Raw genomic sequence first — 26,231 nt, forward strand, 5'->3', positions numbered from 1 at the left:
TGTTAGAGGTCCTTCTTCAAGTCATGTTCCTGATGAGTATCATGTGTCAGTAAGGGTGAACACGCTAGGCCGAGAATATACATCGAGAAAGACTTACAGGCTTATGATCCGTCTCGTAGTCAACGTGAACGAATGCTCTCTCTACTCCAGGCAACTTCTCAATCTTGATCTGAAGAGCCTCTGCCACGTCGTGTGCAATCTCAAGTCTCTCATGGCGGTCCATGACGACGTCAATCTCAACGATGTAACGCGGTCCGCTGTGGTATGCGCGAACGGTGTCAATCTGCTTGACTTCGGGCGAATGAGTCATAGCTAACATTCTGTCAGTTCTGATTCTCAAATCGCATTGACTAGAAGTTAAAATCAGCTTACCGATGTAAGTGATGAGCTGCAAGAACTCAGGCTCAGCAGACACCCCAATCAACAACTGAAACTCCTCATACGCAGTCCTCAACCACAAGCCCGCAATCAAAAACGACAACAGAATGGCGCCCATGGGATCGATCCACCACTTGATCTTGCTGCCAGCCGAGAAAGTAAAGATACCGAATCCGTTGATGAAGAGATCGTTGCGGTGGTCGCGCCACAGAATCTCGACCTGGGAGTAAATATCCTTGATGGACCAGCAGTACAGCCACAGACAAAACTTCGTCCCAAATGCAATGGCGACGGCGATGACGGAAGTGAAGTGGAACTCGTTCGTCTCCTCCTCAGATCCAGCAGCCAAGTCTCGAGCGGACATGACAATCAGCACCAACGAGACAGAGAACATAATGAACGAGAAGACGATGTTCCCCGCGGTAGAGATGCGTGATTTGCCAGAAGGGTACTTTTGCGTATCAACCTTCTTCACCGCCCGATGGGAAAGCAGTAGCAAGACCCCCGACAGCGGATCAAAGACAGAGTCAGCCATGGTGGTGAACAACGACAGCGAGCCAGACGTTATTGCAGCATAAAGCTGAAGCGCCGAGAGAACGACATTAGCAGCCAAGCTACCCTTCACCGCGATCTGATACTTGAGGTTATTATCACCCTGCGTCTCCTTCGCCTCGCGCTCGTGGTCGTCTACGCTCTTAAGATAAGAGCGGATCTTTTCATTCTGGGCGCGGTAAAAGTCTTGGAGCTTCGCGTCTTTGGCGCCGCCGCGGGTGAAGCTGTGGTGGATGAGACGTCTCCGGGTAGAACTGCTGCTGTTCTGCGGCTTGTCTGTATTGTATGCAGATTTGAGTTGGACTATGTCAGCGTCGGATTTGATGTGCGTGCCAAGGTTGTAGGGGTCGTTGATCTCGGAGGAGGAGAAGGAGCGGGATTCTGGGTCGTTGCTGGGGGAGAGGTTGGCGAGGTCGATGCCTGTGCTTGGGGCACGATGGGTTGTGGTTGTGGTAGTAGACATTATGAGATGAAGTCTCTTGAGGAACGAGAGGTATGATCTGTCTCCACGAGCGTCCGATGCTTCGTTGAGTGTTCTGAACTATGAGAGTTGTCCTGGAATATCAAAAAGAATTAAGACGAGGATGTGGGATAATAAGGCAGGGAAAGTTGAGGCGGGCAAGCTTCAAAGGTAGGGAAACTCCAGTCGGGCCCGACCAGGGAGGCAACCAGCACTAGGGCAACTTTTGTCGAAAGCGAAATGAATGAGGGATATTTGAAGCGAGCTGACGGCGCATCATTCGTCTAAACATCCCCTCGTGCGCCGCCTTGCTGGCGCTAGACAGGGATGAGCTTGGGGCGAAATCGGCTAGCTACGCAAGATGATCTCGACGAGCTACCTGACTTGGTATGGCCTGGCGGCAAACTTTTGCCGCTGCGCCTTGGGGATGACGGGATGCTTGTTTGCTGACATTTGCTCGCCGTTGATTGCCGCAACGTTCTTGCCAAGATGATCTGCCTGTACATTGTTAATTATGTGTGGGTAGACAACAAGTGCGAAGAGAAACATGGGTGTAAAGATAGGCTATGCCAGAGACCGGCATAATGACGCAGTCCCAGACCTATGGATAAATTGAAAATCGACTAATGGGGAGATGCGGGCACTTGTTCGCACCTTTATTTCTCTGTTCAGGGCTGGAACAAGCTTCGACCGCGTATGCCAAAGCTCTTGATGTGTTGAAGATACTTTATAGTCCGGCAAAGCTCACGGAGCACTGCGATACTCGGTTTACTTTACGACATCTCTGTTCAATGTCTATGCTCGGCTCTACAGCAGGTATCCCGCCCGCCGCTCAATCCAGCCCAAGGCCGAGCCCAAAACCAATTCTCGTCCCTTCCAAACGCCAGGCCAATACCTAGAGAACATCAAACCATGTCCTCATGCAAGTCGTTTGTAGTAAGGCAGTCACCATGTGACACCATGCTCATCCACCCCCCAAGTTCAAATAGAAATCCTAGGAAACATATCATAATACTGGTCGGCAGTCCATCCGACTTCAAATGGGCGAAGCGTGTCCGTTGGCCGCGCCGTGCGTCGGAGGGCCATTGGCTCTGGATGCTTTGGTGAGCATCTGCTTGAACCTAGGCCCCAGCGCTTGGATGACCGCCTGCACATCCGGCGCTTCGGGCAAAGAAGACAGATTCATGTCGCGGACGGCCGCAATGATCTCGCCAGCATCGCTTGACGCAGAACCCCGCTTGCCTTGCGTCGGCGCCAACCCCTTGACGTCTCTGCCCAACCGCACCGGACCGACGGGCCTCACGGGCGTAATGAGGGTATCATCCATCAGGTTCTGCCACCGTACCAAGTAGACACCCGGGCCAGCCATACTCGTCGAGTTGCCCTCGATGATGGTCTGCATCCGCGTCAAGGACAGCTGTTCGAGGTCCCGTAGGTATGCAGCGTGGGCGTCGATGATGGGGAGGAGGGCCGCTCTGCTGTTATCGGGAACCTGGTTGAAGATGTCACCCAGCTGCTCCTCGATGCTCGCGCCGCCATTCTTAGTCTTGTGGAACGCAACCAGGGAGTCCTTTGCCCACGCCCTGAACTGGTCCATAACTTCTGGGCATTTGCCGCCCACAGCGTGCAGCCACTTGTACAAGAGATGCTTATTGTCTTTGCATAGCTTGACGTAGTCCTCCACAGTTGGCATGGTCTCCGTATCATCCTTGTTCTTTCCCTTCTTTGGTTTGCTGCAGGCGATCAGCTGGTCGAGGAACATGTGGTAGTCCCTGACGTGGTCCGAGAGGTCGACTTTATTGTGTACGGCGCGGATGATGGGATCCATCCCGGCCACTGCCTCGCGGACCGCCTGGGTGAGGTAGTCTGGGCTCTGCCTGCAAAGGATGCTGATGATTTCTTCCCTATCGCGCATAGCCAGCAGTGCTGCGTAATATTCTAGGCACATTGTGTGCTCGTCTTCGCTAAGGTCGGAAAGCAGGATGGGGTTCGCGGTTTCGAGGATGACGGCGATAATGGACTTGTCTTGTTGCGCGCTCATAGCTCGAATGACTTCGCGCTCAGTTGGGGGAGACTGGGTGTGGGCCTTGATGGCATCTAGAGCACCTTTACTTGGCCTATTCTTGTCTTTGGCGATTCTGTCGATCGTCTTCTTGAAATCTGCGCAGTCCCAGCCGAGGATGACGGAGATGATCCTGCAGCTTTGTTAGTCTTGATGCTTGTCTAGGTGGGAGTGCCTCAGCTCAAGGAATCCGAACCTCTGCATAAGATTCATGCCATCTGCAGCATCCTTTGTTATGCCGAACCAGTTCGAAACCGAACCGACACTGAGCTTGGCCAGAAAGATCTTCATCATGCCAGCTATCATTGTCGCAGCGTTGCCGACCTTGAGTGTCTGCCGTACCATGTTGTATGGCACCATCTTGTGAACCTGCTCCATAAGCTTGACGAGGTACTGGCCCTCTGGTGAGACAACCAGCACTTGGTGGGCAAGTCCAGCCAGGCTGTAAGTTTGTGTTAGTCAGTCTAATTTCCTCGAATCGCCTTCAGATAGAGCAATACTGACTGTACAATGATGTACTCATTCGCCGCCTGGGTCATTGGGGAGTGTGATTCGAAGTCGTCCGTCTCGGCAAGGTGGTCAAGTAAGCTGTCGCAGAGGTCCCCGTAAACGAGGTCATGCATAGCATCATCCCAGGCCTGCGCCAGGTCTTCCGCTCTGTTCAGATCGTACTGCTTAAGCCGCGTCGAAGGGTCACTGTAGGGTCCGCCACCAATCATGCCACGCGCAACGGTCTCGATGACGGTGGACGAGGCGGTCGCCAGGGTCTTTCTAGTGCCCAGCGCGCCCTTCTCGTAGCTCTCGGACAGCTCGGCCTCGGCAAAGTTCTTGAGGATCCCCTGAACTCGGACGTTCCAAAACTCGGGAACAAAGGAGGAGACGCCCGGTAGCTCCAGGATGAATCTGGTGAAGAGAGACTGTAGAAGGGGCGCTGAGGACTCTGGGGCGTATGTGACGGCCTCTCCGGGCTGGGAGCTCTGCGCAAAAGGGTAGCCATAGTCGGAAATGGTCTCTGGCTTCTTGAAATCTTCGATCTCGCGGTAGGTCTCGGAATGGGTGAGGATGTTGAACAGAGCCTTAGTCTGCTCAGTAGTGAGGCCTGGGGGCTGCTGGGTCGCCATGACGGGTGTTCACAGTGGCGATATGCCCAGGGCTGGTAATCGCTGGAGCTTCTTCCGATTTTCGTGTGCTCTTGACGGTGTTAATAATGTGGCGAGTTGTAGCAGCAACGGGTGGGTTGTCGAAATATTTGGTTGGCAATCGAAGTCGACGATGTGAATTCTTTTGCACCGGGGCAGGAGCCAGCTGGTCGCAGCTTCCAGCTGAGGTTAAAAGGATGTTGCGTTTCTGGAAGGTCCCCGCGATCGTGTTCGGTCACCGGTGCTCCGGTTGAATTGTGGATCACGGGTACGTGACGTCACGAGACTAAACAGTATGTCACTGGTTCGGTTTTCTTCAGAATTAGTGCAGAGGTAGGGGAGGGGCGGGGAATATTCACCACTTAAAGATTTTAACAATGTCCTCTTTCATACGTCGATTCTGTGAATAGAAACAGTGAACAGACCGCGGGAGTCGCCGTGTCAAGTGTCAGTGTCTCCAGTGTCTCTGCCCTGCCCCTGTCGGCTTTGTCTGGGCGACCCTCCTTTCTTATTCGGCAATCTGCAGCACCTTGCATCAGTGCAGATTCCCAGATCTGACTTGGCTCTCGTCAAGCATCTGATTTTACGAATACTGCATTGCCTCCTGCCATGGCTCCCTTCCTATTGTCATGTATGGCATGTGCGCTAGTGGTATTCCCGAGGCATAGCAGAGCATATGCAGGCTCAGCTCAGCCCACATCAGCTTCTCATTACTTGCATGTATCAAGCAGAGTGTGTGTCATTCAATGCCTTCTCATACAAGTTTCGTCCGTCATCTGAAATGATTGGATACCTCATCACATCTCCCTTGGACTGTGGAAAACTACTGCCCTGGGTAAACTCACTGTAGCTAAGCTTCTTCTGCAGTGCGAAGATTAGAAGCTATTCCACATCTCTAGCAAAAAGCTCAACGGACGATGCATTCTCATGTATCCGAACACGCTAGATAATCTCATTCTACACCATTTTCAGCCGCACAATCGAGTCCGGCTCGGTGCGCTCGTGGGCTCAATCTCATGTCTGTGTTTATTGCCAACTTCGAAATAAATATTCACCTCGTGTTCGGTCTCCCGGCCGGCATCTTCCCCCGGCATAAATGCAACCCTCAAAGACCCCCGCAACCGAATGCGCCGGGTTTCAATCCTGTCATGGCAAAAGTCAATGTTTGCCCCCCACACCAGGAACACGTCCGAGGGCCACCCGAGTCAAAGCACGAGCTCAATGCCCAAACAGGTAATTGTACCAATGTCATTCCAAGATCCTCGGTCTTTCCTATGACGGCCAGTCCCGTACGACTTCATTTTGTGCGTCTAGACCCAAAGATTCGGGTTTGATGTCATCGTTGATGAAGATATTCACTCGGAAGGCGGCATGATGTCAAGGCACTAATAGGGTACTATTGCCTCATGAAAAAGCCTGTGGTAGTAAGAACTGGAGATCGCGATATGCTCCAGCCCATCTTAAGAGACGATAATCAACCATTTGGAATCGATAGTCGGACTCGCAATCGGACGGCACTGAACCTGATAGCTATCCGCTTTCCGCATGTCGCAATCCGTCAAGCAACTCATCTTTCAAGATCGGGCCGCGTCAGACTGAAGCTGTCAAATGGATCCGAGAGCGCTTCAATTGAGGTCAAAGCAACAGGACCGGATCCGACCCTGCGATACTCTAAGCAGTCCAATACATTATCATCAGCTTGTATTTTCTGGATTGCCTCGGAGGCTATGATACATGTATTCTGCGTTCTCATGTTTGGCAGTGAATCATCACGATTTATTTCGCAAGGTAGTCAATCACGCGTTCAGGCTCTGCATCCTAGACCAGTCGTGGTCGCTTTGAGCTCATTTCACTCAGTGTGAGATCTGAGTGAGATGAGCTCACGAAACATTTAGATGAATGAGTATGAAGCCCCTCTTATCAAATGAAGCACAAATAGTCCAAGCAGCTCCGGGGACAGCGGAACCAATCAACCCCGGATCAGACGGACCCTACACCGATCATCTCCCCACGGGGTCAAGATCCATCTGCCCGGGTTCACTCGGCAAACGGTCGACCGAAAGCCTACTCCGTGGTGGACTCGGCCCCTGTTGGCCCGAATCAAAATTCACCCACCTTCTTCCCACGAATAAGGAGCGCTTCATCAAACGCTATCCGATCGCTTTCCCACTCGTGCGCAAATTGGGCAACGGGTTTTCAGTATTCATCTAGCTTAGCGGTCCCGCCGTTGTGTCTTTTGCCTCCAAATGACCCCTGGATTACGCGGGGAAATGCCCAGCTGTAAGGCCTGTCAGTTCAGTCTGATGCGGGGAGACGTGATGGCATCCCTGGCACCCTGGATAGCGCTGGATGCCGAGATCCGCTGTCAATGACACCTTCGCTAGGGAAGAAAAGCAATAAAATGAAGCTATGCCTTCGTGACCTTGCTTGGTGAGAAAGCTCGAGAGACCTCGCGCCTGTCTCTATCAACGTCGTCCTCTCCATCTGGACGGAAATAAGTAGACCATGAAGTTTTCCGCAGTTTCCCTCCTCCTGGGAGCTGGTTCGGCACTCGCAGCACCCACGGAGCGTTCCGATGTCGACGATCGACAGGTACTCTGGCTCGCTGGCGACAGCACGATGGCACCGGGCGGTGGACACAACGGTACCCAGGGATGGGGAGAGTACCTGCACTACTCTCTCGACTCGTCAAAGATCCGAGTCAATAACTCTGCGTACGCTGGAAGAAGCGCGCGCACTTTCACGAGGGAGGGCCGGTTCCAGCGGATCATTGACGAAGTCAAGGCTGGAGACTGGGTTGTGATTGAGTTTGGCCACAATGATGGACGTACGTATTTGAGCTGCATCGATCCTACCTCTCCAAACATGAGCTACTCTGACAGGACTCTAGCTGGCAACCCGATCAACGACACAGTCAAGAACCGAGTCGACTGTCCCGGTATTGGAGACAATGTCTGTCCTGTGCTTTTCAAGTACGTCCAAAGGAATTGGAAACGCCACATCTCTCCCTAATGATGACGATCTAACTGTTTTCAGCAACCAAACGGAAGTAGTGCAGACATACACCACCTACCTTCGCAACGCCTCCTCGACTTTCCTCTCCCTCGGCGCCCGCGTGGTCATCTCAACCTCAACCCCCATAAATCCTTACTCGACCGGCATATTCTCTTGGACGCCGACCATCTACGCGTGGTACTCGTGGTACGTCGTCGAATCCCTCGGCGGACCCGCAGCCGGCATCTACTACGTTCCGCACGGCAACTACAGCGCCCAGGCCCTTCAGGTGCAGGGTCAGCAGGCCGCTGTCGAGGGTTACCCGATGGATGCCGTGCACATGTCGCCGAAGCTGGCGGACTCGTTTGCTGGGGCTTTCGTGTTGGGACTCAAGTGCGGCACGTCGCCTCTGCAGGAGTATGTTGTTAACGCGACATCAAGACTGGAGGGGGATAGGCTGGGAACTTGCCTCCAGGTCAATGCCACGCTGCCCATTTAATATCCCATAGAACCCATAAGGGAAGAATTATGTCCGCATCTGGTTCTTAATACCAGAGTTGTGTGAAACTGCAAAAGATCACATCAACTACGTGTGAAAGTTGATCGGCCAAGAGACGAACAACTCGATTGATGGAAAATTTGGGATCTGTAAAGTTTCGAAGGAGACTATCCCAGTAACATGAATAATGCTGTAAATCACCTTGTACATGCAAGAGGTATCACTATACACGTATCACTGGCTGCATGGTTTGAAACATACCTTAGACGGTGATATGGGACCTACAAGTTCTCATCTGATGATTGAGTTCGCGAAGAGAAGTTAAATTCTAGCTGCGCAAAAGACTGATACTAAACTTGAAATGTAAAATCGCACCCGCTTTCCAGTAACTTGAGAAAAGAATTTTCGAAAAACGTAGATCAGTCTACTTACCGTCGCAACCTATTTCCACTACTGAGATGGAGCGAAACTATCCTCAGAGTCGGAATCAAACTCCTTGTCAGCGAAGATACTAGGGCCATTGACAGTAGGTTCAAGATGATAGGCCCTCTGGCAACTAGAACAGCAGACCAGTTGAGTGCGGCAGTCGCGCTGGATGGTCTGGCATCCGATGCCGTTCTTGTAAGACGGGCAGTAGACGAAGTCGGACTGGGACGAGCTGATAGTGCAACCGCACTGGCGGCACTTGGTGACGTTGAGGATGTAGTTGCACATGGCTGCGATGTAAAGTGAGTTGTGAGTTTGTTAGTTCGATCGATGCTTGAAGCTGCTGATGTCAGATGAAGAACCGTGGAGCGTTGAGTTGAAGTTGAGAGTGTTGCGTTGAGATGATGAGTTGAAAATGAGTTGCAGGAAGCTTCTATGGCCAGTCCGTAGTGGCACTTTTATCGTTTTCAGTCGGGAAGTTGATGCTGCCTGTCGTCTTTCACCAGCACTCATAGGTGCGAAGAGGTCTTGTTCCATCGATCAAACTGACACCTTAGACTAAGCCATTGTCAACTACTGCTTGTGAAACAGGACAGTGTCCCAGAGCACCTAGGTTGAATCAGTCTTTCCGAGTTGTGTCCTTCAAAACTTTCCAAAAGTCATCTTAGAACGCTTTCTGTGTTCTCGGGTCAAAGAACATGACAAAGGCGTCCTTCACCGTAGACAAGGTACCCTGATCAATGGAAATCTTCAATCGGGCCAAGGCTCTCATTAGCTGAAGAAATGTCCGCACTGGATACTTAATTCAACACATGCAGTAAGTTATCCTGAGGTAGAAAAGACTGTTCTTGGAATTTCCGACCTGAGAGTATCACAGATAAGAGGCTCGATTTGGTCAAATGTTTGCAGGTATGGTCTCGAAGAGGAGCGTTTGCTTTGTATGAATGGTATTTGTGGGACACAAACATCGCCAAGACTTGCTTTCTCCGAACTGGGCCTCGCACGCGCATCTTCAATGTAACATGGTTTGCAGCCAGACCGTCGGGCTGGGTTTGCCAAAAGGGACTTTTCGTTGGCCAAACACCGAAATCTCGCATGGTTATTGTGCTGACGTGGGATGCCTCGTTGCACTAGAAGAGGGGCTTTCCGCGGGGGGACTCGTTTCATTTGCTGGATTTGCTTTTTACCCATGAGCAGATCAATAATGACCATCGAAGCGAACACATTGTGGTCCCTCGGACAATCGGGGTGCGGAGACCAAGTCCGATAGTAGCGCTGCCGTTGGGACTAGACAAACATGTAATCTTTTAGCTCTGTTGGAGCCAGATTCCGTCACATCAGATAACGAATGCGGCTTTGCTTTAAATTGACAGTGGCCGCTCGCTGTTGGAAGTTTTTCTCAATTCAACTTTTTTTCCCCTCGTGCGCACCGCTGTCCCACACATTTCCAACACTTGCACTTTTGCTCAGGCATTAGACTGTATCAATGGGCTCTCTTGAGAACAAGACGTCTGTGGACACGATGGAGTATGACACAAAAGAGAAGCTCGCTGCCTTGAGCGTCATCGAGTGAGTATTAACCGCAAGCAAAATTTCAAAAGTCTGGAACAAAGTGGACTGACCCTTGTTAAAGCCCAGAGATTGCAGAGGTTAGTCGAGGCTCGTTGGCATGGACTGACTCGGCCACTGACCATACTCCAGTACCTGGCGGGTGAGCATCCCTTGCCAGAGTCAGCTCCCCCGGCCCCAGACACGGAATTCGAGTACTCCATCCAGATTCCCATGCGCGATGGTGGCCGCCATCAAGAAGCCCGTGTCCACAAGCCTTCTACGTCAACAGGCGCAAAGTCCCCAGTCATCGTTCTCCTCTATGGAGGCGCCTTCGCAATGGGTGACTGTCACCAAATGAGCCCCTGGGCCAGAATCGCCAGAAAGCTCTTCAATGCCACTGTCATCAACCTTTCCTATCGTCTGGCGCCCGCACACCCTTTCCCCGCGGCCCCCAATGATGTTGAAGATGGGCTCAAGTGGGTTTCTGAGAATGCGCACACACTAGGCGGCGACTTGAGCGCGGGCTTCATTATCGGAGGCCCATCAGCTGGTGCAAATCTGGCAGCCGTCATGGCACAGAAGACGGTCGATGGCATCACCAAGCTCGGAGCTCCTCTTACCGGTGTCTGGCTCCTGGCTCCGCTCTTCCTCGAGGACGACATAGTGCCTCCAAAGTACAAAGACATCTTCCTCGCAAGAGAGCAGAATGCCGAGGCTCCGATCTTCAGTAAAGCAGCCTGGGGTTATCTCGCCGCTAATTACAAGGCAGACATTAAGTCAGTGGATTATTCGCCTTTCAACTCGAAGAATCCCCACGTCGGAATGCCACGAACAGTTGTGCAGGTTGGAGGTCTGGACTTCCTCCGGGATGACGGTCTGGTTTACGAGAAAGCTCTCAGGGCGCACGGGGTTGAAACCAGGCTAGACGTGTATCCCGGCGCTCCGCATGGCCATTTCATATTCCCTGGCATCAAGTCCGCGTTCAAAGCGAACATTGATATCTTCAAAGGCCTCGGATGGCTTCTCAGGCAGGAGACTTCGGAGGATGAGATCAAGAAGGCGGTTGTTGCGGATCCTTTCATGACCGTCCCGAAAGAATCGTCAACGGCATATGACGCCATATTCGGAGAACCATAGAAGTCTTAGAATGCTGTTACATAAAGTATCCCACAATTTCTTGTTTTGCACATCGCAATTCTTTGTGGCTGAGTGGTTACAAGGCAGCATGGCCAACTTAGAGAGCGTTGGTATCAACTCGTAACACTACTTCATGATCCTCATTACTATCATTACTTTGGAGCGGAGTTGAACTACTCCAGGTATCATCGAGCCTCAGACATCAGAGGCCTTTGCTCTCATTCGAAGGCATTAGTACACAACGGTCAGGAATTTCCTGCTTCGCGTGGCTGTCTTCTTTCGCACAACGCTTTTCGCGCCCATTATCTATGGAACGACTTGATTAAAGCGCTCTTCCATAAAATTCCCGCTCGTCCCTGGAAAGGGTTAGCAAAAGTATACACGCCATATCGAACCAACATACCTTATTTGTTCCTGGCTATGGACATTGTGGCCAGAATGAGCATCATTACTAAATATCTGATCATCGTCTGACCCGCCTTGACTTTCTTCATCCACGCTCCGAGCTCGCACAATCCCCTCAAGCTTGAAGTCTGGTATGTCCACCAGAAGACAGCTTCCGCTCCGAGGGAAGTTCCGGGCGCCATCTACATTGGTCTCCTCCGTCGTCGATGGGGTACCTTTCTGCGTAGTAGAGGTAATTACGCTCCGGTACGTGTTGAGCTCCATGTTGTTTGAATTTTCGTTGCTAATATCGTGGTTGACCTTGTTGTCGTAGCCAAGGGTAGACGCCTTTTCCTTGATAAAGACTCGTAAGACCGGGATCGATGATCCAATTATTGCAGTGGCTGTTTCCACGGCGGTCCAGATGGTTACGTCTTTTCCGTTGACTTGAGTGGAAATGTTAAAAAGACGACAAGTCACACGCGAGAGCAATTGATCAACTCACAGAAGAAATCACCTTGCTCTAGTTGAACGAGGTATATCCCCTTAATGATGGCGCATACGCCTGCCCTGTGGTGATAAGTCAGCATGAGCTAAGAAAGTACGACAGCTCGAGAATAAAAACATACAACCAGCCTAGGCTCATTGCAAAACAAACGCCTAGCTTTTCGTGTTTTCTCAACCGCATCCCCCAGATGAGCTTCCATGGGATTATCGCCAACACAAAGTCCATGAACGCGCACCAAGCCGCGTTAAAGATGCCGTAATTGAGCGTCACAGACTCATCCCAGCAAGTCCCTGGCATCTGTCTGTTGAAGTTCTTTTGCACCGGGGTGCACTTCAGCCATGTCAAGGTCGCGCTTGGCAGCATGACCACCGTCAATGTCACGACGGCGAACCAGACAAATATCCTGAACCAGCCAGTCGTGAGCCGAAGGAGGGTTACACCAAACCCAACTTTGCTACCAGTCGAAGCAAAGCACGATATCGATGCGCCTACTGAGGTATACATGGCAATCGTTAAGAGATTGGTCTGGGGAGTGATGTCGTAATAGTGACGGCCGAAACCCAAGTTGACGCCCATTTGGGTGATGATCGATTCGACAAAGAGACAAGTCTACAAGCCACCGTCAGTTAGTTGTCAGACGTTCAGACAGATGGATACCTTGTTGAAAATTCCTATACGTACCCACGAGAAAAGAAAGATATAGTCATCCCACCACAGCTTCTGTCCCCTACTTAACTTCGCGTACACTCGTAACGCCAGGAAGGCGCCACAGAAGAAGCAGAGAAACCATGTGATACCCGCTATTAGAGGACCGTTGCTCTCGATGGAAGTCATCGTGGCCGCATTTGGATGAGAAGAGGTACGGCCCCGAACTCGAGCAAGTCGAGTTGGAAGCTGGTAGTCGGAGGGTATGATGAGAATTCTGCCCAGGAGAGATCAAGCCCCAGAACCGAATTGCCGGGACCCTTTATTGGTTGGTCGGCGGAAGTGCCGCTGCGAAGGGATGGTAAGACATTGGTTGTTACTAGTTCAGCTTTTGATGATTTAGGGATGGGGAAGTCGGGGTGAGATTGGATAGGTCTCAGTGAGGCGTGTAATGCTAGCGTGAATGCGATGTAACGTACACATACCTAGGCCGTTCACTCCGATGCAGACTCTTTGGAATATTTCAGCGTATATGACTCAAGCCATGACGTGGTGAGAGGGAGGTTGGTGAGCGTTCGCGGGTGCGTTCGTTCTAAGTATCGAAACAAACTGGGCAGACAGAGGCTCTCTCCCGTCCAGTGCGGAATGCAAAAGCCGGAGGCGCGCCTTGCCCTCAGCTATCACGGGTAAACTTCTCTGTTTAAAGTTATTCTTGCGGCGAACGGTGGCGGGCTATCAACGTATCCTCCTCAAGCTGAGGCACAGGTCGCTGCTTTTCCGCTTTCTGGAGGACACCTTCATCGTGGCGAACGGGGAGACCGTTGTCGGGGTTGTCAACTTGGGGATGCACATATCAGACGACCCTCGGGCGGTCCTCGGTGATAGTGCTGAAATGGGTCGATCCAAACATTGTTCCAGACCACAAGGCAAGGTTGGAGGACTCGGGGGATGAGCCGATGGCGGGAACACTATCAATTCTGCCAGGAGCTTAAATCAAAGTTGGAATGTGAGAGGCTTATGCCATTGGGTAGCGAGACCGGGCAAAGCTCCAGCTTGGTAGGGGCTTGTGATGATCCAGGATGAGCCAGTGGGAAGTGAGTCAGTTTTACGAGAGCAAATCACACAACAGCTCTTGGTCCATGAAACGTAGAAGTACTCCAAGCGTTGCATGTGGCGTCGGGCTTGATTTCGCCATTACTTGTATCGATCTATCCCCAAATCCCCCTTTGAACCCCTCTTGCCAAGATCATCTGAGCCAGGAATGCATTTGTATCGGTCTCGATTGTCACCGTTGACCGCCGTTCTAGTTGATCGCAACATCAACACGAAGTTCGGTACAAATCAAACTTTCTAGCGGACTGCGTCTCCAACGCTGGTGAGATTGGGCCGAATACACCGACCACTCATTTACTTCCATGAGAATTCGAGACGCACACTATTCTGCTGTGAAGAGAAAATCTAATTAGTGCTCGGACAGAGATCTGCGTCAGCTACTGCGACATCTGTGCAGAGCATCAGATGCTGCCTCGAATGAGAGCACCCACCTCCTCGGTACGGAAAGGTGTTCTCTTGGCAACATCTCAAACCGCTTCAAGCTCGGCGTTGACGTCGAAGTTTAAAAAGACGATGCAGCCTTACCCAAACTTGCTCCCTCCAGCACGGCATTCTTATGTGATGACTTACGCGATCAGGCGGGGGTTTAGCCTCCGCATGAGCTTGAGGCGTCGGACCTTGTCTAGATCCTGTCGAATCTGGACCTCGAAGTAAACAAGATGGCCAAGACGGGCATAATATCTGCTTGTGGATTTTCCGCCACAACCTTATTGATGATTAGGTAGATGAATCAGCATAGTAGAGTCAGATAGTCTGATCATTGATCGGGTGGTGGAGACGGCGGCTATTGAACTGGCAAGTCTGGCATGAAGGCATATGCTTTTTCTGAAGACCGAGGTTTCACCAAGGTTCGTCTAGTATCTTCAGCATCCTCTCGTCGAAACTTGGAGGGAATAATCGAACTACTTCCTAGTCATGGCAGATGGTACTCGGGATGTATCTCTCACGGTGTTCACAACCCTCCGACGTTGTTTCGGGTATCTCGCGTCTCACTGGTCGATCAGGAGCTCTGTCAAGACTCTAGTAGTGTTCGCGTCGGGAAGGAATAGGTGAGTTGTGTAAGTCACGAAAGTGCCTACATTTCAGACACCGTAAGTCCTTGAAAAGCCCAGCTTTGAGGCATCGTACGCATGCTCATGATCTTCCAGAGTGAGACGAAGTCAGTAGTTGAGCGGGGCTTCGGAAGACGGTACGGTCCGTTGAACGGACCCAAGACCCGTGGGCTGAGCCACTTTTCCGGGGTTCTTTGGATGTGGATCAGAAAGACGCAAAGCTCCCCAGGCTGTTCCCGTCATCAGGGCAACATGAACGTGGACTCAGGAGCTGCAAATTAGTTGTGATCACGTGCAACCTACTAAGTCAAACGTATTTGAATCTGAAATGGAAGCATCTTCATTCTACTTCCAGGTTTGACAATTCATCATCTGAAATCTTGCTGTTCCGATATCAACCTCAACCGCCATCTACGTTGAAACCTTGAGGTCGACGATGACTAAAGGGAAACGGAAGCTCTCTGCGGCAAGTGGGGGCTTCGGGGCATGGCTCCGAGCCCTTAACGCTGGCGTTCGCGACCGGACTCGAAGGTTTGACCGCAGGTTTGCTGTCTTCTCGAATCGGAGTAGCCTACCCGTCGCTCTGGCCTGGATCTGTGAGCTATGCTGAGTGTGTTTGACGGTTGAACTAGTGAGACGGACGGAAAACTTCTAGCGCTGCCGTCGCAGCTAACGCAGGTGATGGCACCTCCTAGCTGCTGTCAGTGACGTGGTCGGACGCGTGGAAAACTTTGCGCCAGTTGAGCCTACCGGTAACAGTCCAACGGTCTTGACATAGGATGACAGATGGAAAGCCTAACTGCAGAGCCGCTGTCTTTAGCATTTCATCAATAGTTCAGCTGGATCCCGGAGGCCTGCATATGCCTCGCGAATCTGGTGATGGCATAGTAGACCGGCTTGCGTAAGTCACAACTACAGCCGTGGCCGAGCATTCAGGTGCTCCCAGCATTCGCCTCCCATAAGCATGCGAGGTTAGCGGGCCTTGAGCATGATGTCGCATGTTGCGCAGTGAGGCAGGAAAGGGACCTCAACCGATTGTATGTCAAGTCAAGCTCATAGCATCGTGTCCAGACCATCGGAAAGTCCTTCTCCATCTGGTTCCCCTACGCAGTGTCACGCAGTGAAGACAAGAGATCCTGCAGGCCTCTCAGCTTCCCCAATTGGCGCTGTCGAATGTGGTAGATCTCGGATAGCCGCCCCTGGAAGTGCTTGAAGGATTTCACACTAGCCATACGCCCTACCAGTGAAGCGACCTCCGATTCGTAGCAAACTTGGGCGCACACGGCGCAGTAGGGGTCAACATGCACATGTGTTTCAAGTCGGACCCTGATTGGAATGTTCGGCTTGCCACATGTAAACTCTTGTTTCCTTCCAACCCCCCCTCCCCTTCTCTTGGTCTAGAACCTGCCTGATCACCGCCTACCGACATGGTGGAAGGCAGGACAAATGTGTCGTGATCTCAAGCCAAGCGGGCGGAGTTCCCCCGTATCAACCCAGTTGAGCATCTCACTTGATTCCGTCGCTGTCAGCACCATACAGTTCAGCCGAACGACTGAAGATGGGTGGACGGACCAACGCCCACCGCCTTGTTTTCCAGTCTATCCATCGGCCCCTAACCAGTGTGCCAGTTTCTGTTAGCAGTGTAATTCCCTCTCAGCGTTGCGTGCCGTCACGGCTACGACATTGCTGAACCGTGCTCAACAAGGGGAACCGGGAGGCCCCTCCAAACGACCTAAATTGGGAACTCAATCCTGGCGCCGAGTGATAAGACGGTCCAATAAGAGAGTGGCTCCTCACGGCCAGGCCACATTTCGATAGCCGGTCTCACTTCTTCTAGCGCAGGCTGTGTCCTTGAAGATGCGCAGTTCCGTGACAGCCGTTGCGACTCATGTTAAAAGCTAGTTCTTTGGGCCGAACACGTGCCCCATCTCTTTCACACACTCATAAAGCCAGACAGCTGTTAGGAGACAAGTATCTGGAGCCTCGGATGGTTTTCTAGTGTGTGTGGTTGTCAACTTGAAGTCTACTCCGCATGACTGGCCTTTGTTGAGGAGAAGATGTTACAGGACGCGCGGCGCGCCAACTCTGGCCTTAGGAGACTCTGTGTCTTGCGCAGAGATTCTTTGCTCTTTAACCGCCGAATCGACCTTCACGCTGCCGCAACTTCGCAAGTCTGGCGCTGCGCCGTACCTTATGTACTGCGGTCGAATCTCCTCTTTCGTGATCACCTAACTGATCGGGCAAAGCTGCAATCAAGCACTGCCGGGCGCCCACACCGGAAGGTTTAACAAACGGATACTTCCAAATGTTCCCAAAGCTCATCGGTCCACTTGGCGTTCAGTCCAACACCCGGAATGACGGGGATCATGCAAACAGGCGACAGCCGTGCTAATTAATTCGCTGCCAGAATTGTAACTGCAATGTTACAAGTAGGGGGATGCCTTTGCATGGGCCTGCTTTGCCTCAGATCCTTAAAATACTTTTTATCAGCACCAAATTAAGCTTCGAGTATCGAGCTCAAGGCCAGACAAAACCATTGTGCCTCCCATCTCAGCAGCTTTGTGTTCTTCAATGATACTATTCATGACATCGAAGTCACCCGCGCTGACTGACGAACACCACCCCCCTTTTTCGAGAGCCGTCCACATCTGTACTCGCTCCACGCAACCGAAGCTGAGCGCTGACGATCTCGTACCGGGGCGTCCGCAGCGTGGTCAGATTGGGGAATTCAAGCTCGATTTCGATTCTCGTCCCCTGTCCAGTCCCCGGTTTTAACCTGGCCCCCAGCAGATTCCGTGCGAACAGCCCTGCTATTGTCTGGGGGCCGAGGGGACCTTTTTTGCGACGCTGATCGCCCCCGCCACGACTCGTATTTTCGCAGCGAGGAAAAAAGGGCCAAGCGTTCTGTCCTCTTCTTTTCGACTCGCGGTGGTTGCGAAATCATGATTTCTCGTCAAAACTGGTAGAAAACACAACGGAAAGCGTTCGAGACGAACTCGCGCCGCCGCCTTACACTCCTTTTTTCCTTTCTTCTCTCGCCATGGCCGTGAACCGGTCCATTTTCCGCCGAATGCTGGCGGTAGCCGGATCCGGTGGCGCCGGGCTGGTCCCGTGTCTCGCCGCGCTCGGGCTGGTGTTCCTACAGGTCGGCGCGGCGGTCAATCTCTGGAACTCCCGCGAGCGAGGGCAATTCAACTTTTCGCCATCTTCGAGTTTAACGATATCCGAACTTTTGAGGTTCTTGATTGCGACTTTGTTGCTGAAACGCGAGGTTCGCAGACGAAATACTAGCACCGAGTACTCTTCGCTAGGGAACGGGTCGGAGGACTTGGATCTTGGCGCTGATGAGGACGGACGGTCGTCTGGCGAGTACGCTGCGGAGAAGCTATCGCGACAAGCTCCTCGCATTGGAGGCGCGAGGGCACTCTGGCGTTATGTCTGGGGAGACGCGGACTTGAGATTCGGACTGATGAGGATTGCTTTACTGCAAATGCTCAGCAACAACTTGGTATGCGACGTCAAAGCGCTTGGCACTTGGCGCTGGCGCAACATTGGATGAGGCAAAAGCTAACAATTTTTTCTCAAGTTGTTTCTCAACTATTTGGTCAGCGATCCAGGCACTGTCTCCATCACGAAGAGCGGCATCATGGTCGCAGCAGCTCTGGTCACAACGCCCGCTCTTGGATTGAAGGGCCCCAAGACTAGATGGATGGCTTTCTTGATCCAGGTAGGTCACTCGCATAGCTTTTGGTTTTCCACTTCAGCTGCTAAACAGGAGTAGACGTCGGGTCTGGTACTGTCCCAGTTCTACCCACAACATCGCACGAGGGCTTCGACATACCAGCTTCCCCTCTACGTCAGCATTGTCGGCCAGGCCAGCTTCAGTGCCTTATCCGACATCCACAGCGAGAAGCTTTTGAAGGCTACCGACTTGAGCTCGAACGGCGCAAACATTGTCTTGGGAGCTTTCGGTGCGATCCTCAACCTGCTCGTGCATGCGCTTGTGCGACTATACAGCTCCTTCGAACCCACTTTCTTCGGGGGCTACGACAGTAAGGGCTTGTCGGTAGTATTCATGACCACACTTGTAGCTCTGATTACTACGGTTTCACAGAAGAGTATGTTTTAGACACCGTCCCACTTGGGGATTCTCGAAGAAAATTACTGACGTTACACAGGGGTCGACTCATGGGTGAGATGGTTCATCAACGACACCACTAGTATCGTGTTGATGCTTGTGTCCGCGCACTTCTTCTTGTCCCGATACAGCATGTTCCTCATACCCGGCACAGTGCTCATATTCATCGCTTCGCTGGCATACATGAAGTATGCTCCCTTGAAAGAGTACATTAGTTCGTCTCCTGTGGATGACGTGCCGAACTCTTTCGCGCCGCCTCCATCCTACAAGGTCCGTCATCTTAACAGGGTCCTGCGATCAAGGCATGCTAACATAATTGCAGAAAGCAAAGTTCGGCCTTCTCACCCTTGCCAGCTTCCTCGGTGCAGGCATCATTCCCTACGCGACACTTTCTGAACTCCCGCACACCCCCGAGTACCGACTCGTGATGAGAGATGACACCGACGGACACTGCTCAACACCCCCGGCCGAAATCATCACGCCCTTCACGGATAAGCAGGAGCCGTACAAGATCTCGACAGGTCCTGGTAACCTCACTGCCTCACCTTTTAGCAATACGCTCGCCATGATTCGCTGGAATGCGAAGCGCATGGAGCGCGTGCCCCTCCTCATGAAATACAAGCCCTTTTACCACACCGTCCACATCTCCATGCCGGAGATGGTCGAGGATAAGCCCGAAGACTGGCACAATCTTACGCACTCGCAGTACCCACACCACGAAACGATTTATATGCAAGTTGCTAGGACGATGAAGCTCATCCTCGACGAGCAACCCGATATTGAAGGATTGATGTACTTCCACTTCGATTCCTGGATCGACCCGATGGCTTGGGTAGATGAGAATCGCGAGTCCATCTGGTTCCCGACATCCCACAACACGCGACAGTTCGAGGGCGACGGCCCGCGGTACATGTGTATGACGGACTGGCAGAAGTTTCCGCAATGGTGGGGTTGGTACCACAAATGGAACGAGAAGGCCGTCACCGTCAACGGCGAGATTATCCGGATGAACCGCGGCTACACGATCGAGGAAAAGGAGTTTTGCGTAGGCTGGTCAGACATTTTCTACATTCCTCGACGCTTCTTTGCCGACTTCATTTTCCTGTCATCCGTGTACGGTTGCGCGGACCTGTTCCACGAGGTTGCGATTCCGACGATGCTCAACATTATTGACCGGAGCCGGAGGAGTGAGAAGGCCAAGTTTCAGTCGGTCATTGACCGGATCGGAGACTGCTGGGGAGGATGCTGCGATGATTCGGCGACAGCCCATGACGTCAAGTGGACGAGGTGTGGTCACAGGTTGAATTACTTGAACCAGGAGGTGATTGATGCGCATTACAGCCGGTTGGACGAGCAAACTGCATGGCTTGGCCAGGCTGAGAGACAAAAGTCTGGAGGTGAAAGGCGTTGATGGTTTGTTTTGTGGAACATAGGTCTATCGGAGCATTTGAGTGGACATAGCGTGTATTTGTTTCTGGCACCTGTAACATTATTCGAGGCGCAAAATGTATCTAGCATTGAACTGGACATAACATAACTTGAACAATTAAAAGACGACGATCGTCTGTTGAGTTTATTGAAGGTGCTGTCTACTTATTCATATGTATGAGATAATTGGCAACTCAAGTATGTTTGGTTGTTGAAGTTTCGAACTGAACTACTAGTACTGAGACTGGGAGGAAGAAAAGTGCCGAGGGTGATAATGTTGAGGTGTTGTATACCTTGGCTGCGTCACTGTTTGTGATACACCATGGGTAGTGTTTGTTCAATGTGGCTTGGCATGTGCCTGGCAAGCAATCCCTAGCGTCCATCTATTACTGACATAGACAAAGAGGATATGCTAGGATGTCTTTCTGATGGGACAAATTCAGATACCACCATATCAGCCACCGTTCAAGATTGATAGGTGTCTCGACACGCTCAGGTGACAAACTTACAGTGGTAACTACCCTTATTTGGTTGAATGAACTGTCACCGACTGAAACAATATCAAATGCTATCTCTCTACGTCTTCCAACTCGGCACTATGTTACTGCATTCGCTTAGCCTTAGCTTCCAGTCTGTGCTGCTGATTGATTGTAAGGGGCTCTTGATGTCACACAAGTGATCTAGATGTGGACAAAGTGCCGTAGATGGGCATATATGATCATCATCGCATATGGGCCTTAATGAGATTTTATTGATCAAAGTTCTCATAGTGGGTTTCTCCAAGGAAAGAACAAAGGCATATGGACTTAATGGCCATCGTTTGCTCCTTCCATCTATGTCGTCACTCAGTCAACACAACTTTCCAGGCAGCGAAGGCGGTCAGTCGGGGATACAAGACAGCTTTTTTTATTCGAGCGCCTTCACAGAATACTCTTTGAGTATTTATACATTGAACCAGTAGCTTTCAGAACTCTCTATCTTTCTTCGATATCTCACCTCCCACCGCCATTGCCCGTTGACAAAATCACCTTCCACTTTTCACATCATCAACCACAACCAAGAGACAAACATCACAGCCTCAAAATGAGATTTCAAGGTAAGATTGCTGGAATTCACTGAAAAATTCATCGCGAAAAAAAGCTGATAGTAAATCCACAGTTCTGCTCACTGGTACTGCCGCCCTTGCCATTGGCGTCGCTGCCGGCCCCAGCATGAACCCCCACAAGATCCGTCAGGACCTCAACGACAGAGACGGGGTCAACAACATCAACACCGAGGCCCAGGAATCTGTCCTCCATACTCGTGAATGCGACATCGTCTGCCCTATCAGCAAGCTCTGGTGCGAGTATCGCCCTTACAACTACCGCTGCGACAGCTCCGGCAAGCTACGTTACGATCAGCGCCACACCGACTGTGAGAATGCCTCCTGGGGCTGCACCTGCGGCTGCGACTGGCGCGTTCCTGGTATCGAGTCTGTGGAGGAGATTGAGAAGGCTTAGGATTGCCGAGCATGGAAGCCACAGAGATGATTGATAATTGGGAAACATGACAGATGCGGTATATGGGGTGTGCATCACCAGGACCAGTCAAGATTCACAAGGAAAGGTCAAGTCTCGAATTGACAACTTTCACTCTATGCCATGAGTACCGAAAAAGATTACCAAGACAAGGGAATCAATTTTTGCCCTATAGGCTTTGATATAGCCTGAACACGCAAAGTGCTTCGTTGATGGTGAATGAGGACAGTCCATTCCCACGTACTCAGCGACATATGCTTCCCAAATGATTAGGTGAAGGTCTTTGTATTGCTGGCCTTGGCTTAGAATATTGCCATTTCTCTCTCATCCTTTATTCAGCCGATCCTTCCTGGTGGTTATAATTCTCTGTTTTTGGAAGTCGAGGTTATGATATCTTCTCCAGGACCTGCACACACGTGCTCTTCTGTTGAGCACCTGTATCTACGCCGCGAAAAGAGGTAAGACATATAAGACAGCCAGCCACAGACACCACAGCTTCGCTACAATATCGTCAGACTTCTCATTCCGCCTCATCATAGTCAATGCAGCCATCAAGGCTCCCACACCCATAGGAGCCGCCCAGGCCGCCGGTTGAAGGTTCCAGAACAGCGGACACGCAGTGGACCACAGCAAGACCATCACGGCCAGTCCGCCGCGAGCAATTCCTTCGCCATAGAGCAGCGGGATGGTCTTGCGACCCCTAGCTTGATCTCCCTCCATATCTGGGAAGTCCAGCGCTTGGACTGTAGTAGCGATAACGGCTCCGGTCACCCCGATCCAAGCCCACGCCTTCGGAAGGAGCTCGCCGCCAGAGATGACCTCCAAAGCCCCAGCACTGAAACACATGATGCCGCCTGTGTTGATCGCGTTGCGCGCCCAGATGTTGATACTGCTCCCGTCGAGATCGTTGTACATCCATAGAAGCGTCATCATCGATATCGTCGGTTTGAATCCACCCATAAACGCGCTTACTGTAACCACGAGAGGTATCATGCCGAGAAGAAGTCGTTGAGCTTGTGCGGACGTCAACCGCTTCGCAGCCAGTGGCCGCCAGGGTTTGTTATGCTCGTCTTCGACGATGGAGTCCGGGAGTCGCTGGTTTGAGATACCGCAAACGACCAAGTTGAGCCATATCCACAGAATTGCCAGGGGCAGTTTCTGAAGATTTGAGTATTTGGTTTGATCGAATGTTGTCGTGAGTGATTCTCGACTGAATACAGCTGCCGTGATGAAGATGATTTGAGGCACTAGTACGGTCTTGATGTCGCTTCTAGTGAACAAATAGAGAGTCTTGAGATGAAAGGATGCGGTTTGTGCCTGAGAAGGATCAATACAATGCTTACGGGAGCTTTGCGCAACGTCCAAGCGGAGATGTTTTCTTACCAAAGTCCTGCGCTTAGGCACAGATCTGTACAGTTCCGGTGCGGGAGCGCCCGAAGGCTTCTCAGCCAAGATGTTGTTCTCAATAACTGTCATGATGTCGGTCGTATGACAGCACTTTCCTACCAAACCAAAATGTCGCTGAGGATCTGGACTGCTAATGCTCATGATGCTGGCTGGAAGGTGGAAATCAACCTGCTATTTCAATCAGTCGCCTGACTGCCTAGGGCGTGGGGAAGTCCGCGCCGAAGATGGCAGTTTGCTTGGCCGGAAAGTCCAAAAATTGTGGATGTGACGACATCGTCTGATGTTGCGATGTCTGCGCGCCTCGCAACATTGGGAACTGTATCCTGGCAAGAGACGATTGGAGGGTTTCCGTGAAGCAGGCCGGGTTACCCGAAGCTGCGGGACGAATTCCCAAAGGAGAGTCCAGTCGGTGACATTTGCTCAGGATAACTCTTTTAACTAAGTCTAATCCCGGTATAAGATCTCGGGAAGCTGAACTCTAGCTGCCTCGTAGCTAAGCCTGAGGGTCGAACTAGCAAACGCAGCTTGTCTCGGGCTGGCCGCACCGCCGCAGTATTTCCCTCTTAAGTCGAATTGGGCCGTGTTACATATTTCGAACACCTTCCTAACCTAAATTGTGGAGAGCTGAAAAGTCCGTGGCCTCTCCTCAGATAACGAGTATCCTACGATGATAAGCTTCAGCTTTCAAGTTCGACGCCACAGTCTCGTTTAGTCTAGCCCTGCGCCCCACAACATATCAACATGTTCACCGCCTAGAGCACTAAACGGTCAAGACATGCCTCAACCTAGAGTACTTGATGAGATTGAGAATACGAGACTAATGGGATTGATTCCGGGCCCTCTGTCGATGTTTGAGATTCGATATCTCGGATAGATAAAGGCATTTGATCCCATTCCACTAGCAAGGGAAGCAATAGTATCGAGTTTCAGTGCCTTGGCATGATCAAAGCCATACAAGTGCACTATTAATATACATCACGTAAGCTGGGATAATGTCTTTCGCAATTTATCGGACATGACGTGGTGTGCAATTGAAGCCTATTTATCGGCAAGACTGCTCATAATACCAAGTAAGGCAGCAACGACTAGAAGCGGTCAGTCAGCGCGCTCTGCTTGAACCTCCTTCAACACGGAACATGGGATACTTACAACCTCCTGCTGTCACAATGTAGGATGCGATAGACCACGCGGTCTGAATGGTGGTCAAGTCCGTCCAGTCCTTTGAGTTAAACCAAAGTCCGATGACGAGGCTTAGCACCACTGGTATGAGAATCACGACGGCAATCCTAGCGACGGACCAGCCCAACACGATTTCAAGTGAGTACTTCTCTTTGAGTACATCATGCGAGTCGTTGTTGAGTTCCTGGTGCATCCAGTCTCCCCAGGCAAGTGCGATGTATCCAGGGACTCGCCATTGTTTGTACGTATGCAGGAGCAATTGCAGATCTGCAGCACCGTTGTTGTCAAGATCGACACGATCATGAGTCCCTTCTTCCGCATTGCACTACAGACAAGATTAGCGAAATGTTCATTACTGCGTAGATGTCGTCCATTAGGAACTAAGAAAGGGCTTCAGGCTCTCAGTGACTTACCTTATAAAGCCGAAATCCTTTCACGTGTCTGAGAGAAAAGAACGTCTTCCAGAAACCACGTAAGCGGAATATCTCTCGACCGAGATCTCTGAACAATCTTTTCGGTTGATGGCAGAACATGACCCTTTCGACTGGGTTGGGTTGGCCGCGGCGAAAGATGCCCAAAACCACATAGACCGGCAAGCCTCGGGCTATCGAAGCTGTGAAAGACGTCCGAGATATACCAAACATACGAGTATTGAATATCATTCCTTTTGTTCTCAAGTCCGCAGTTCCTTCAGGCAGGCGTTCGGCTGATGGATCAGCACCCCCTGTCTCGACATCATGACCTCCATCCAACTTTGCCAATCGTCGAAATTCGGCTGGATACGGAAATCTGCCTTCGCGTGTGATCCCGCAAGAAGGAGAAGGTCCATCGCGTCCGTCAAGGTGAGTTTTTGAGTGTCCTTGTTGTGATCGGATGCACTGGTTTTGTTAACTAAGAACGTTCTCGTACGAATACGGTGCCAAAGAGGCATCTAGGTAGAATTTCCAGGTCCTTTCCGGTATTGGTTCCGTTGGCGCTCGCTTACCTGGGGATATTCGTTCCTGTGGCCCATTATTTAGCGATTGTCCGTGGATACTAGCATGATCATCTTGCTCGTCCGTAGTCGGCATTGCCCTAGTTTCGTTGATGCTCGCATCGCCAGAGCCTCTGACTTCATCGACATTTGCTGCCATTTCTGGTACTAGTTGACTCTCTAGAACAATGTCGGCCAGTCCAAACAAACGGAGGGTCTATTCCGCAAAGATTAACAGTCACAGAATGAGAGGTGCGAAATCATCCTCGAGACGGGTGCTACGCAAATGGGACAAAGGGTCGACGGCATTTTTATCAGGCTCTAGAGGATTGTTAGGGCGCTCACAGCCAGTAGAATCGGACTCTGTCTCACCCGAATTCCACTAGGTTGTTCAGCTGGAAGCACCTCCTAGGTTGGCTGCGTCTCAGCTGTGAAAATCAGCGAAGCTCATTTGCTAATCGAGTAAAAAGGAAATGTCCAAGAGAGAAGATAGGCTGTACGAGTGACTAGTCTCGGATGTCCTAGACTTATTTCCTCAGCAAAGCACGCTAGATGCAGGCTGCTGTTGGAATTTGATCATCCTTGGATGTGTCCATCACGGTATACCAGTGAATGGCCAAGTCGCGAGGCAAAGCAAGGCTTTAGTCCTTCAAGATGGGGCATACACAGGAAGAACCCCGCACGAGGGG

At 51.3% G+C, this 26,231-nt stretch overlaps 8 protein-coding genes across 8 annotated transcripts; 4 read left to right on the forward strand and 4 right to left on the reverse strand.

Moving 5' to 3' along the window:
• Positions 1-2: 2 nt before the first annotated feature.
• HER10_EVM0007089 (cation diffusion facilitator 1) lies at positions 3-1,393 on the reverse strand (the record flags this gene model as incomplete). Its single annotated transcript, XM_035476655.1, has 2 exons — positions 3-29; positions 98-1,393. The coding sequence occupies 2 exons, from the start codon at positions 1,391-1,393 to the stop codon at positions 3-5; spliced, it is 1,323 nt and encodes a 440-aa protein (XP_035335066.1).
• A 990-nt stretch (positions 1,394-2,383) lies between these two features.
• HER10_EVM0013366 (uncharacterized protein) lies at positions 2,384-4,573 on the reverse strand (the record flags this gene model as incomplete). Its single annotated transcript, XM_035482727.1, has 3 exons — positions 2,384-3,585; positions 3,649-3,894; positions 3,957-4,573. The coding sequence occupies 3 exons, from the start codon at positions 4,571-4,573 to the stop codon at positions 2,427-2,429; spliced, it is 2,022 nt and encodes a 673-aa protein (XP_035335529.1). The 3' UTR covers positions 2,384-2,426.
• Positions 4,574-7,096: 2,523 nt separating this feature from the next.
• HER10_EVM0006242 (GDSL-like Lipase/Acylhydrolase) lies at positions 7,097-8,084 on the forward strand (the record flags this gene model as incomplete). Its single annotated transcript, XM_035475833.1, has 2 exons — positions 7,097-7,563; positions 7,628-8,084. The coding sequence occupies 2 exons, from the start codon at positions 7,097-7,099 to the stop codon at positions 8,082-8,084; spliced, it is 924 nt and encodes a 307-aa protein (XP_035335008.1).
• Positions 8,085-9,934: 1,850 nt separating this feature from the next.
• HER10_EVM0004604 (alpha/beta hydrolase fold-3 domain-containing protein) lies at positions 9,935-11,232 on the forward strand. Its single transcript, XM_035474240.1, has 3 exons — positions 9,935-10,079; positions 10,144-10,159; positions 10,212-11,232. The coding sequence occupies exons 1-3, from the start codon at positions 9,997-9,999 to the stop codon at positions 11,196-11,198; spliced, it is 1,086 nt and encodes a 361-aa protein (XP_035334885.1). The 5' UTR covers positions 9,935-9,996; the 3' UTR covers positions 11,199-11,232.
• A 288-nt stretch (positions 11,233-11,520) lies between these two features.
• HER10_EVM0007393 (uncharacterized protein) lies at positions 11,521-12,924 on the reverse strand (the record flags this gene model as incomplete). The annotated part of the gene is made up of 5 exons (XM_035476951.1): positions 11,521-11,554; positions 11,602-12,028; positions 12,088-12,152; positions 12,212-12,699; positions 12,772-12,924. The coding sequence occupies 5 exons, from the start codon at positions 12,922-12,924 to the stop codon at positions 11,521-11,523; spliced, it is 1,167 nt and encodes a 388-aa protein (XP_035335083.1).
• Positions 12,925-17,112: 4,188 nt separating this feature from the next.
• HER10_EVM0007521 (uncharacterized protein) lies at positions 17,113-20,594 on the forward strand. Its single transcript, XM_035477075.1, has 5 exons — positions 17,113-18,408; positions 18,487-18,627; positions 18,682-19,018; positions 19,079-19,308; positions 19,361-20,594. Exons 1-5 carry the CDS (start codon positions 17,941-17,943, stop codon positions 20,447-20,449), a joined length of 2,265 nt encoding a protein of 754 aa, XP_035335093.1. The 5' UTR covers positions 17,113-17,940; the 3' UTR covers positions 20,450-20,594.
• Positions 20,595-21,549: 955 nt separating this feature from the next.
• On the forward strand, positions 21,550-21,965 carry HER10_EVM0005280 (uncharacterized protein; the record flags this gene model as incomplete). The annotated part of the gene is made up of 2 exons (XM_035474902.1): positions 21,550-21,562; positions 21,625-21,965. The coding sequence occupies 2 exons, from the start codon at positions 21,550-21,552 to the stop codon at positions 21,963-21,965; spliced, it is 354 nt and encodes a 117-aa protein (XP_035334934.1).
• Positions 21,966-22,424: 459 nt separating this feature from the next.
• On the reverse strand, positions 22,425-23,459 carry HER10_EVM0011648 (UbiA prenyltransferase; the record flags this gene model as incomplete). The annotated part of the gene is made up of 2 exons (XM_035481074.1): positions 22,425-23,300; positions 23,343-23,459. 2 exons carry the CDS (start codon positions 23,457-23,459, stop codon positions 22,425-22,427), a joined length of 993 nt encoding a protein of 330 aa, XP_035335390.1.
• Between the last annotated feature and the right edge of the window lie 2,772 nt (positions 23,460-26,231).

This window comes from Colletotrichum scovillei (genome assembly GCF_011075155.1).
Source record: "Colletotrichum scovillei strain TJNH1 chromosome Unknown Contig00004, whole genome shotgun sequence".
In the NCBI taxonomy this organism is placed as follows: domain Eukaryota; kingdom Fungi; phylum Ascomycota; class Sordariomycetes; order Glomerellales; family Glomerellaceae; genus Colletotrichum; species Colletotrichum scovillei.

Coding starts and splice junctions, on each gene's coding strand:
- HER10_EVM0004604 (XM_035474240.1), top strand. CDS start 9,997: ATGGGCTCTCTTGAGAACAAGACGTCTGTGGACACGATGGAGTATGAC.
- HER10_EVM0007521 (XM_035477075.1), top strand. CDS start 17,941: ATGGCCGTGAACCGGTCCATTTTCCGCCGAATGCTGGCGGTAGCCGGA. Junction 18,409..18,486: donor AAATGCTCAGCAACAACTTG/GTATGCGACGTC, acceptor TTTTTTCTCAAG/TTGTTTCTCAACTATTTGGT. Junction 18,628..18,681: donor GGATGGCTTTCTTGATCCAG/GTAGGTCACTCG, acceptor AAACAGGAGTAG/ACGTCGGGTCTGGTACTGTC.